Genomic DNA, 12405 nt, shown 5'->3' with positions numbered 1-12405 from the left:
ACGAGGTGCGCGCCCCTCATCCACGCTCGCCACAAGACTACAGTCAAAATGAGAGCCACCTTGGAAAAACTACAACTACTAATTCATTTTTCAAAAAACAAGCCTGAAACCCTTTCTAAAGACTGTTGACATATAGTGGAAGCCATAGGAACTGCAATCTGGGAGGAATTCCTTTGAATATCCCATAGACAAGCATTTGAATGGACTGTGACCTAAAACAAAAAGAATCCAGATGGATTCTCCTCGGGTTTTCGCCTGCCATACCATTATTTTAACAGTTTTAGAAACGTCAGAGTGTTTTCTATCCAATGCTACCAATTATATGCATATCCTAGCTTCTGGGCCTGAGTAACAGGCTATTTACTTTGGGCACGTCAGTCATCCGAACTTCCGAATACTTCCCCCTAGCCTTAAGAAGTCTGAATGAGCCTGACGTGAATGATTTACTGCTTTCTCGGGAATGAGTGTATCAACAAACAGCTGGCTGGTTATACGCTGTACCGGCAGGATAGAACAGCGGCGTCTGGTAAGACAAGGGGCGGCGGACTGTGTATTTTTGTAAATAACAGCTGGTGCACGATATCGAAGGAAGTCTCGAGCTCTTGCTCGCATGATAAGCTGTAGACCACACTATCTACCTAGAGAGTTTATCTGTATTTCTTGTAGCTGTTTATATACCTCCACAGACGGAGGCTGGCACTAAGACAGCATTGAATGAGCTGTATTCCGCCATAAGAAAACGCTCACCCAGAGGCGGCGCTCCTAGTAGCCTGGGACTTTAATGCAGGGAAACTTAAATCCATTTTAGAAATGTTCTATCAGCATGTTAAATGTGCAACCAGAGGGAAAGAAACTCTGGACCACCTTTACTCCACACACAGAGACGCATACAAAGCTCTCCCTCGCCCTCTATTTGGCAAATCTGACCATAATTCTATCCTCCTGATTCCTGTTTACAAGTTAAAATTAAAGCAGGAAGCACCAGTGACTAGATCAATAAAAAAGTGGTCAGAACAAAAGGAACACCTATGTGAGAATGCTATTCATTGACTACAGCTCAGCGTTCAACACCATAGTGCCCTCAAAGCTCATCAATAAGCTAAGGACCCTGGGACTAAACACCTCCTTCTGCAACTGGATCCTGGACTTCCTGACGGGCTGCCCCGAGGTGGTAACGGTAACAACACATCCGCCACGCTGATCCTCAACACAGGGGCCCCTCAGAGGTGGGTGCTCAGTCCCCTCCTGTACTTCCTGTTCACTCATGACTGCATGGCCAAGCACGACTCCAACACCATCATTACATTTGCCGATAACACAACAGTGGTAGGCCTGATCACGGACAACAACGAGACAGTCTATAGGGAGGAGGTCAGAGACCTGGCCGTGTAGTGCCAGGACAACAACCTCTCCATCAACGTGATCAAGACAAAGGAGATGATTGTGGACCACAGGAAAAAGAGGACCGAGCACGCCCCCATTCTCATCGACGAGGCTGCAGCGGAGCAGGTTGAGAGCTTCAAGTACCTTGGTGTCCACATCACCAACAAACTAACATGGTCCAACCACACCATGACAGTAGTGAAGCGGGCACGACAAAACCTATTCCCCTTCAGGAAACTGAAAAGATTTGGCATGGGTCCTCAGATCCTCAAAAGGTTCTACAGCTGCACCATCGAGAGCATCCTGACTGGTTGCATCACTGCCTGGTATGGCAACTGCTCGGCTTCCGACCGCAAGGCATTACAGAGGGTAGTGCGAACGGCCCAGTACATCACTGGGGCCAAGCTTCCTGCCATCCAGGACCTCTATACCAGGCGGTGTCAGAGGAAGGTCATGAGAATTGTCAGACTCCAGCCACCCTAGTCATAGACTGTTCTCTCTGATACCGCACGGCAATCTGGAGCACCAATTCTAGGTCCAAGAGGGTTCTAAAGAGCTTCTACCCCCAAGCCATAAGACTCCTGAACATCTAATCAAATAGCTACCCAGACTATTTGCATTGCCCCCCCCCCCCTTTTACACCAGTGCTACTCTCTTGTTATCTATGCATAGTCACTTTAATAACTCTACCTACATGTACATATTTCCTCAACTGGTGCCCCCGCACATTGACTCTGTACCGGTAACCCCTGTATATAGTCTCGCTATTGTTATTGTACTGCTGCTCTTTAATTGCTTGTTACTTTTATTTCTTATTCTTATCTGTATTTTTTTAAACTGCATTGTTGGTTAGGGGCTCGTAAGTAAGCATTTCACTGTAAGGTTACGCCTGTTGTATTCGGTGCAGGTTACTAATAAAATCAAATTTGACATTGTTTAGTGCACAATGGACGTAAGAAAAAAGGGTATACCTAGTCAGTTGTACAACTGAAATGTATCTTCCGCATTTAACCCAACTCTGACAAACCCATATTAATCGCCTGGTCCCAGATCTGTAAACTCCTATATCACAGACAGATCTGGGATCAGGCTACGGTATTATTACCTCCTTTCTTGGAACTGTGACGTCTGTTAAATATACTTAAAATATATTTGACTTGACATACCATCTCACAACATTTCATCTGTGCTGATCTCTAACCAAATTGTATTGGTCACAAACACGTGTTTAGCAGATGTTATTGGTCACATACACGTGTTTAGCAGATGTTATTGGTCACATACATGTGTTTAGCAGATGTTATTGGTCACATACACGTGTTTAGCAGATGTTATTGGTCACATACACGTGTTTAGCAGATGTTATTGGCCACATACACGTGTTTAGCAGATGTTATTGGTCACATACACGTGTTTAGCAGATGTTATTGGTCACATACACGTGTTTAGCAGATGTTATTGGTCACATACACGTGTTTAGCAGATGTTATTGGCCACATACACGTGTTTAGCAGATGTTATTGGCCACATACACGTGTTTAGCAGATGTTATTGGCCACATACACGTGTTTAGCAGATGTTATTGGCCACATACGTGTTTAGCAGATGTTATTGGTCACATACGTGTTTAGCAAATGTTATTGCGGGTGTAGCAAAATGCTTATTTTTCTAGCTCCAACAGTGCAGTAACATCTAACAATTTCACAACAATACACACAAATCTAAAGCAAAGGAATGGAATTAAGAATATAGAAATATTTGGACGAGCAATGTCAGAGCGGCATAGACTAAGATACAGTAGAATAGGACCGAATACAGTATATACATATGAGATGAGTAATGCAAAAATATGTAAACATTATTAAAGTGGCCAGTGATTTCAAGTCATGTCTGTTGTTTTTTGATCTGATCTCGCATCAGTGAGGATGCGTTGATGACTTGGATCTATACTACTGCTGTAAAAAGATCAAGGGTGTGGGGTTTCCACGTCACCAAGTTCAATAACAAAACAGGCACCAGTAGCACAAATAGAATGCAAAGGGGAAGTTTATTAGGGATTTTGGTACACAGGGAATTCACCAATCACCTCACGATCCACAAGTTGTTCTCTTTGTCCATTCCGTTTTCCAGGGGTAATCCTCACGCTCGGGTCCTCAGCCAATCCAGTACACAAGGGGGGTAATCCAACAGTCCAGGTCACAACGGGCAATCACAAATTGTTTTTTTTACTCTCGTTTCTCTCACCCTTCATACTCTCTTGTCTCTCACCTCCTCTGCCCCTTTGTGCAGGCTGCTTCCTCCTTTATCCCCAAGCACTCCCTGGTTTAACGATTTATAGTCTTGCCTCGTTGGGTCAGGAAGTCCATATAAGGCTTTGGGGTGGAGCCAGCGACCTGTAAGATATCTCTCCTCGATTACCACTCCCCTCACCTCTTCCTGCCGTCTGCCACACTGCATTTGGGATATGTACAGTGTGAACAGAGAGAAGTAACTCTAACTCTCTTATCTTGTGACGCTTGCAGAGAGGAGTTTAAGCAGTACCTCCGACGGCCCGACCTGAAGCAAGAGTTCGTGTCCCAGTGGCAGCAGAACTATAACAGCATCCCCAAGGACATGAGAGATGATGAGGAGACCAAGGCAGAGCTGCACCAGCGTCTGGATGTAGGCTAAAGTAACACAAACGCCATCAAAGCCGTGTCTGTGTGACATTTGCTCATGTCTGTTTTTCCCATTGCCTGTCAATACTGAGAGTCTGTCTGTCGCTATGTTGGTCCGTCTGTCTATCCGTCCTTCTGTCTCGTCGGTCTGTCCTTTTGTCTGTGTTTGTCTATCTGTCTCGTCTGGTGTTGTGACACTGCAGGACCTGCGCGAGCGTCTGTGGGACATCTGTGATAAGCGTAAGGAAGAAGCGGGGCAGGAGCGGGCGGCGATCATGTGCGACGGCTGGCTGGAAGACCACACGGCTGTGCTCATCAACCATTTCTCCACACTAATGCAGGTGATGCTCCTCCCATCCTGCTCATGAACAAGTTATCTCGGCATTACCCAGAACCAAATATCACATGCGTTTGCCAGCTGACAATAAAAAGCAAGTTGAAATGAGAATCTCCATCTTAAATTTGCTCCAGGGGCGCCATACTACTATGGCCGACCCTTTAAAACAACACATATCACTGCACTTTAAAACAACACATACGTATCACTGGTGTATGTGACAATAAAACATTTTTAAAATATTTTATATATATATATATATATATATATATATATATATATATATATATATATATATATATATATATATATATATATACACACACACACAGTACCAGTCAAAAGTTTGGACACACAGGGTTTTTCTTTATTTTTACTATTTTCTACATTGTAGAATAATAGTGAAAACATCAAAACTATGAAATAACACATATGGAATCATGTAGTAACCAAAAAAGTTTTAAACAAATCAAAATATATGTTATATTTGAGATTCTTCAAAGTAGCTACCCTTTGCCTTGATGACAGCTTTGCACACTCTTGGCATTCTCTCAACCAGCTTCATGAGGTAGTCACCTGAAATGCATTTCAATTAACAGGTGTGCCTTGTTAACCTCACTAGGGTAGGGGGCACTATTTTCACCTCCGGATGAAAAGCGTGCCAAAAGTAAACTGCCTGCTACTCAGGCCCAGAAGCTAGGATATGCATATAATTAGTAGATTTGGATAGAAAACACTCCAAAGTTTCTAAAACTGTTAAAATAATGTATGTGAGTATAACAGAACTGAAATGACAGGCGAAAACCTGAGGAAAATCCATCCAGGAAGTGCAATTACTTTGAAATGGCTGTTTTTCCAATGAAAGCCTATCCACCATTTAAAGGGATAGGACCCAGATTCCGTTCCCCATGGCTTCCACTAGTTGTGAACAGTCTTTAGACATTGTTTCAGGCTTTTATTCTGAAAAATTAGGGAGAATGACAACATTGAGTGAGTGGACCCTGGGATGTCCTCAGAGCTCTTTCTGCGCACGACCGAGAGCGCGCCTTTCTTGTTTTCCTTTTATATTGACGAAGCTTTTGTCCGGTTGAAATATTATTGATTATTTAGGCTAAAAACAACCTGAGGATTGATTATAAACATCGTTTGACATGTTTCTACGAACTTTATGGATACCATTTGGAATTTTCGTCTGCCCCTTGTGACCGCATTTGAGCCATTGGATTACTGAACAAAACGCGCCAACAAAATTGAGTTTTTTTTTATGTAAAGAGGGACTTTATCAAACAAAACAAACATATATTATGTAACATGGAGTCTTGTGAGTGCAACCATACGAAGATCATCAAAGGTAAGTGATTAATTTTATTGCTATTTCTGACTTTCGTGACTAATCTACTTGGCTGGTAACTGTACGTAATGTTTTGTGTGCTGAGCGCTGTCCTCAGATAATCGTATGGTTTGCTTTCGCCGTAAAGCCTTTTTTGAAATCTGACACGGCGGCTGAATTAACAAGAAGTTAAGCTTTATTTTGATGTATAACACATATTTTCAAGAATGTTAAATATTTGAATTGAGTATTTTTGAATTTCACGCTCTGCAATTTCACTGGATGTTGGCCAGGTGGGACGCTATCGTCCCACACCCCCTAGAGAGTTTAAAAGTTAAGTTAAGGAATTTATTTTCTTCTTAATGCGTTAGATCCAATCAGTTTTGTTGTGACAAGGTAGCGGTGGTATACAGAAGATAGCCCTATTTGGTAAAAGACCAAGTCCATATTATGGCAAGAACAGCTAAAATAAGCAAAGAGAAACGACAGTCCATCATTACTTTAAGACATGAAGGTCAGTCAATGCGGAAAATTTCAAGAACTTTTAAAGTTTCTTCAAGTCTAGTCGCAAAACCCATTAAGCGCTATGATGAAACTGTCTCTCATGAGGACCGCCACAGGAAAGGAAGACCCAGAGTTACCTCTGCTGCAGAGAATAAGTTCATTAGAGTTAACTGCACCTCCGCTTGCAGCCCAAATAAATGCTTCACAGATTTCAAGTACAGACACATCTCAACATTAACTGTTCCAAGGAGACTGTGTGAATCAGGCCTTCGTGGTCGAATTGCTGCAAAGAAACCACTTCTAAAGGACACCATTAAGAAGAAGAGACTTGCTTTGGCCAAGAAACACGAGCAATGGACATTAGACCGGTGGAAATCTGTCCTTTGGTCTGATGAGTCCAAATTTGAGGTTTTTGGTTCCAACCACTGTGTCTTTGTGAGATGCAGAGTAGGTGAACGGATGATCTCCGCATGTGTGGTTCCCACGTGAAGCATGGAGGAGGAGGTGTGATGGTGTGGGGGTGCTTTGCTGGTGACACTGTCTGTGATTTATTTAGAATTCAAGGCACACTTAACCAGCATAGCTACATGGCATGGCATTCTGCAGCGATACGCCATCCCATCTGGTTTGCGCTTAGTGTGACTATCATTTGTTTTTCAACAGGACAATGGCCCAACACACCTCCAGGCTGTGTAAGGGCTATTTGACCAATAAGGAGAATGATGGCGTGCTGCATCAGATGACCTGGCCTCCACAATCACCTGGCCTCAACCCAATTGAGATGGTTTGGGATGAGTTGGACTGCAGAGTGAAGGAGAAGCAGCCAACACGTAATCAGCAAATGTGGGAACTCCTTCAAGACTGTTGGAAAAGCATTCCTCATGAAGCTGGTTGAGAGAAGGCCAAGAGTGTGCAAAGCTGTCATCAAAGCAAAGTGTGGCTGCTTTGAAGAATCTAAAATATATTTTGATTTGTTAAACACTTTTTTGGTTACTACATGATTCCATATGTGTTATTTCATAGTTTTGGTGTCTTCACTATTCTACAATGTAGAAAATAGTAAAAATAAAGATAACCCTTGAATGAGTAGGTGTGTCCAAACGTTTGACTGGTACTGTATATACAGTTGAAGTCAGAAGTTTACATACCCTTAGGTTGGAGTCATTAAAACTCATTTTTCAACCACTCCACAAATTTCTTGTTAACAAACTATATTTTTGGCAAGTCGGTTAGGACATCTACTTTGTGCATGACACAAGTAATAATTTTTTTTTTTTTACTAGGATTAAATGTCATTGCAAACACCATGCGTTGCAAACACCATGCTCTACCAACTGAGCTACAGGGAATCACTAAGCCTAGTCCTGGATTTTTTTTTTATATACACTGCTCAAAAAAATAAAGGGAACACTTAAACAACACAATGTAACTCCAAGTCAATCACACTTCTGTGAAATCAAACTGTCCACTTAGGAAGCAACACTGATTGACAATACATTACACATGCTGTTGTGCAAATGGAATAGACAACAGGTGGAAATTATAGGCAATTAGCAAGACACCCCCAATAAAGGAGTGGTTCTGCAGGTGGGGACCACAGACCACTTCTCAGTTCCTATGCTTCGTGGCTGATGTTTTGGTCACTTTTTAATGCTGGCGGTGCTTTCACTCTAGTGGTAGCATGAGACGGAGTCTACAACCCACACAAGTGGCTCAGGTAGTGCAGCTCATCCAGGATGGCACATCAATGCGAGCTCTGGCAAGAAGGTTTGCTGTGTCTGTCAGCGTAGTGTCCAGAGCATGGAGGCGCTACCAGGAGACAGGCCAGTACATCAGGAGACGTGGAGGAGGCCGTAGGAGGGCAACAACCCAGCAGCAGGACCGCTACCTCCGCCTTTGTGCAAGGAGGAGCAGGAGAAGCACTTCCAGAGCCCTGCAAAATGACCTCCAGCAGGCCACAAATGTGCATGTGTCTGCTCAAACGGTCAGAAACAGACTCCATGAGGGTGGTATGAGGGCCCGACGTCCACAAGTGGGGGTTGTGCTTACAGCCCAACACCGTGCAGGACGTTTGGCATTTGCCAGAGAACACCAAGATTGGCAAATTCGCCACTGGCGCCCTGTGCTCTTCACAGATGAAAGCAGGTTCACACTGAGCACGTGACAGACGTGACAGAGTCTGGAGACGCCGTGGAGAATGTTCTGCTGCCTGCAACATCCTCCAGCATGACCGGTTTGGCGGTGGGTCAGTCATGGTGTGGGGTGGCATTTCTTTGGGGGGCTGCACAGCCCTCCATGTGCTCGCCAGAGGTAGCCTGACTGCCATTAGGTACCGAGATGAGATCCTCAGACCCCTTGTGAGACCATATGCTGGTGCGGTTGGCCCTGGGTTCCTCCTAATGCAAGACAATGCTAGACCTCATGTGGCTGGAGTGTGTCAGCAGTTCCTGCAAGAGGAAGGCATTGATGCTATGGACTGGCCCGCCCGTTCCCCAGACCTGAATCCAATTGAGCACATCTGGGACATCATGTCTCGCTCCATCCACCAACGCCACGTTGCACCAGACTGTCCAGGAGTTGGCGGATGCTTTAGTCCAGGTCTGGGAGGAGATCCCTCAGGAGACCATCCGCCACCTCATCAGGAGCATGCCCAGGCGTTGTAGGGAGGTCATACAGGCACGTGAAGGCCACACACACTACTGAGCCTCATTTTGACTTGTTTTAAGGACATTACATCAAAGTTGGATCAGCCTGTAGTGTGGTTTTCCACTTTAATTTTGAGTGTGACTCCAAATCCAGACCTCCATGGGTTGATAAATTGGATTTCCATTGATTTATTTTTGTGTGATTTTGTTGTCAGCACATTCAACTATGTAAATAAAAAAGTATTTAATAAGATTATTTCTTTCATTCAGATCTAGGATGTGTTGTTTAAGTGTTCCCTTTATTTTTTTGAGCAGTATATATATTTATCCACCATTTTATAGCTCAGTTAGTAGAGCATGGTGTTTGCAACGCATGGTGTTTGCAATGCCAGGGTTGTGGGTTTGATTCCCACGGGGGACCATGTATGAAATGTATGCATTCACTACTGTAAGTTGCTCTGGATAAGAGCGTCTGCTAAATGACTAAAATGTAAATATGTGTCTGGGAAACCACCCCTAATTTTTAAATCTGTCATGAGCGACTGTGCAATTGCTTACGCGCATTAGTGAAAACAGGAATGTTTCAGGTTTGGTTTCTATCTCCATTTCGAGGTTGGTTAGCTCCTTGGCTGAAATGCACACTGATGTTGTCCTCCTCCAGGTGGAAGTGGACCGATTCCAGGACTCTTTACGTCTCCTGCGGGATTACTACACAGGCATGTACAAACAGGTGCTGTCTGAGGCGGGGCCTGAATTCACCTGTATACCACTGCTAGACATCGTGGCGCTGGAGGAGCCAGGAACCCAGACAGACAAATCCAAGAGGCAAGCAGAAGGCTGCTGCTCTGGGGAAGGGATTCGTCCAGATTCATTCGAAATACATTGGGTGTATTCATTAGAAACCATACTGAAGCAAGGAGGGAGGGACCTATCTATATTTGTCCAATAATAAAACTCTTGTTTTGGTTGCAAAAACTTTTTTTCCATTGAAAAATGTTTGCTATGGTGTGCCCTAATGAATACACACCTGCTTTTCTTAGTTATTCTCCATTGATGTATTATAGAAACTGACCTAGCTAGCTGCTATCCTCTAGCCCAAATCCTGGTTTTCTGTCAGTTATTATCTGTTTATACAGAGCCTAATGAAGTGGCCTTTTGTGCAGTCAATCACATCATGGACCCATTTGAACTGGTATGCCAATGCCAGTCAGGGAGAGTCACAGCTATTTCAATAGTTAATACCTTTGCTTATTTAGGGGAATTCACAGTATAAGGTTTTTGTCAATTGTTCCTGTCGTCTCACCATCAAACACTCCTGTCCCTCCAGTTCTGAAAGAGTCACCAAGAGTGCTGGTAAAAGAGACTCTGAAGGAGATGAGAAGAAGAAAACCAAAGTGTAAGAGAAAGCCTGGCACTACCCAATTTACCTCTCACCGTGGTAAAATATAGACATGTTAAAGGGGTATTTCATACAAAAACAATATTGTTGAACTTTGTTCACATAAGTCCACTGTTAATGCAATCCCATTTTTGTTTGCATGTCAGCGGTCAGGTTTTCGAGATAAGGCACTTTCAGTACAGAGCAAAAACTTCCATTGATGATGTGTTTTGCATCATGTGATTGTGTTGTCTGTTATTGCAGTGTTCCACTGATTCCCCGGAGACCTCCCTCTACTGAAGTGGCCTCTATGAAACAGAAAGGCTTCCAGGACCCTGACGAGAAGCTGCTGCATGACATCTATCAGACTGCTCTGACAGCCATCAACAACATGGTGAAGAAATGTGTGTGTGTGTGGTGTGTGTGTGTGTGTGTGTGTGTGTGTGTGTGTGTGAGCGTATGTGTGTGTGTGTGTGTGAGCGTATGTGTGTGTTTCTCATGGGTAGTTGTGTGTGTCCAGGTGTCAGTGGAGGCGGCGCAGCGCGAGGCAGAGGAGAATGAGGAGGCTCAGCAGCAGATGGATAGAGAACGGCTACAGAGAATGTCCCAAGCTTCCGCCTGCGCCGCCGCCGCAGCCAACTCTGGCAAGGACAAGAAGAAAGCTGGAACCAAGAAGAAAGGTTGGACTTATTCTACCCCAGTGGTATTCAATTCCAAGCCTGGAGGTCTGGAGTAATGCTGGTTTTCTGTTCAACCTGAAAAATAATTGTACCCAACTGGTGTCCCAGGTCTAAATCAGTCCTTTATTAGAGGGGAACAATGAAAATCAGCAGCTTCAAGGTCCAGATTTGGATTTGCCCCGTACTCAATCTCACTCCACAATCGTCTCCTCTCACCATTCACAAGAAATGTCCCTCTTTAAATTGAGTACATGATTTAAAGTCAACAGTTAGGAAAATATCACATACTGTCACAAGTTACTATGATCAGCATTGTTTGTTTGATGGGACTGGGATCCCTGCACATCAGTATGTGTCAAGCGTATTTATTTTTGTGTCAACAGGCCTTATTTTGAAGTGTAAACTGGATGACTTCCTTTTTTAGGCCCCCCCTCCCCTGCTCAGGAGCCCAGCCCACCCCCTGCCCCAGAGGAAGATTCAGAGGAGGTCTGCAAGAGGGTCATACGGAACAAAATCAGACAAGAGTATGCTGCAGCCCTCGACCATGAAGGTACCTAACTACAGCATTGGCTGAGCCCAAATGCCACCCTATTCCCTACATAGTGCACTACTGTTGACCAGGGCCTTGCTATAACCTACATAGTGCACTACATTTGACCAGAGTCCTTTGGGCCCTTATCACATTAGTGCCCTATATAGGTAATAGGGTGCCTTTTGGGACGCAGCTTTCCCCAGCTGAGACAACCATGCATACCCCACAAGACATGCCACCAGAGGTCTCTTCACAGTCCCCAAGTCCAGAACAGACTATGGGAGGTGCACTGTACTACATAGAGCCATGACTACATGGAACTCTATTCCACATCAGGTAACTGATGCAAGCAGTAGAATCAGATTTAAAAAAAAACAGGTAAAAATACACCATATGGACCAGCGGGGACTGTGAAGCAACACAAACATAGGCACAGACACATGAATACACACACATGATAACATACGCACTATACACACACGTACACATGGATTTTGTGTTGTAGATATGTGGTAGTGAAGTATGGGCCTGAGGGCACACACTTAGTGTGTTGTGAATTCTGTAATGAATGTATTGTAATGTTTTTAAAATTGTATAACTGAAGAGTAGCTGGCAGCAGCTAATGGTGATCCATAACAAATACAAATGCTTTTACTTGCCCCTCCACCCCACCCTCCCAGACAGTGCAGTGAAGGTGCGTATGGAACTGGTCAAGGCATGTGCTCTGTGCATGGTGAGGGTTCTGCACAGACAGGCAGAGCAGGCCTTCAGGACCATGGAGGAGTGGCTGGGAGCCCGCTTCCTGTCTGAGATGAACAGGTATACTCCGGCGATGAAGTTCCCCCTAGGTACAGGTCTAGGATCAGCTTCCCCTCCCCAATCCTAGCCTTAACCATTAGTGGGGAAAATGCTAAACTGCCCCAAGATCAGCATCTAGGGTCAACTTCACCCTACTTCTC

The 12405-nt window shown here is 44.2% G+C and overlaps 1 protein-coding gene across 3 annotated transcripts in view; it reads left to right on the top strand.

The window, feature by feature from the left end:
- Nucleotides 1–12405, top strand: part of spef2 (sperm flagellar 2) — a 63659-nt gene that overhangs the window by 38524 nt on the left and 12730 nt on the right. For all 3 annotated transcript variants that reach the window (XM_045706893.1, XM_045706892.1, XM_014172649.2), the window contains exons 23-30: nucleotides 3906–4044; nucleotides 4244–4381; nucleotides 9518–9681; nucleotides 10184–10252; nucleotides 10499–10628; nucleotides 10755–10914; nucleotides 11339–11464; nucleotides 12127–12265. In XM_045706893.1, coding sequence (XP_045562849.1) covers nucleotides 3906–4044; nucleotides 4244–4381; nucleotides 9518–9681; nucleotides 10184–10252; nucleotides 10499–10628; nucleotides 10755–10914; nucleotides 11339–11464; nucleotides 12127–12265 — 1065 coding nt within the window. The remainder of the gene's footprint in view (nucleotides 1–3905; nucleotides 4045–4243; nucleotides 4382–9517; nucleotides 9682–10183; nucleotides 10253–10498; nucleotides 10629–10754; nucleotides 10915–11338; nucleotides 11465–12126; nucleotides 12266–12405) is intronic.

This window comes from Salmo salar, chromosome ssa24 (assembly GCF_905237065.1).
Source record: "Salmo salar chromosome ssa24, Ssal_v3.1, whole genome shotgun sequence".
In the NCBI taxonomy this organism is placed as follows: domain Eukaryota; kingdom Metazoa; phylum Chordata; class Actinopteri; order Salmoniformes; family Salmonidae; genus Salmo; species Salmo salar.
This window is presented reverse-complemented; position numbering and strand designations above follow the sequence as displayed.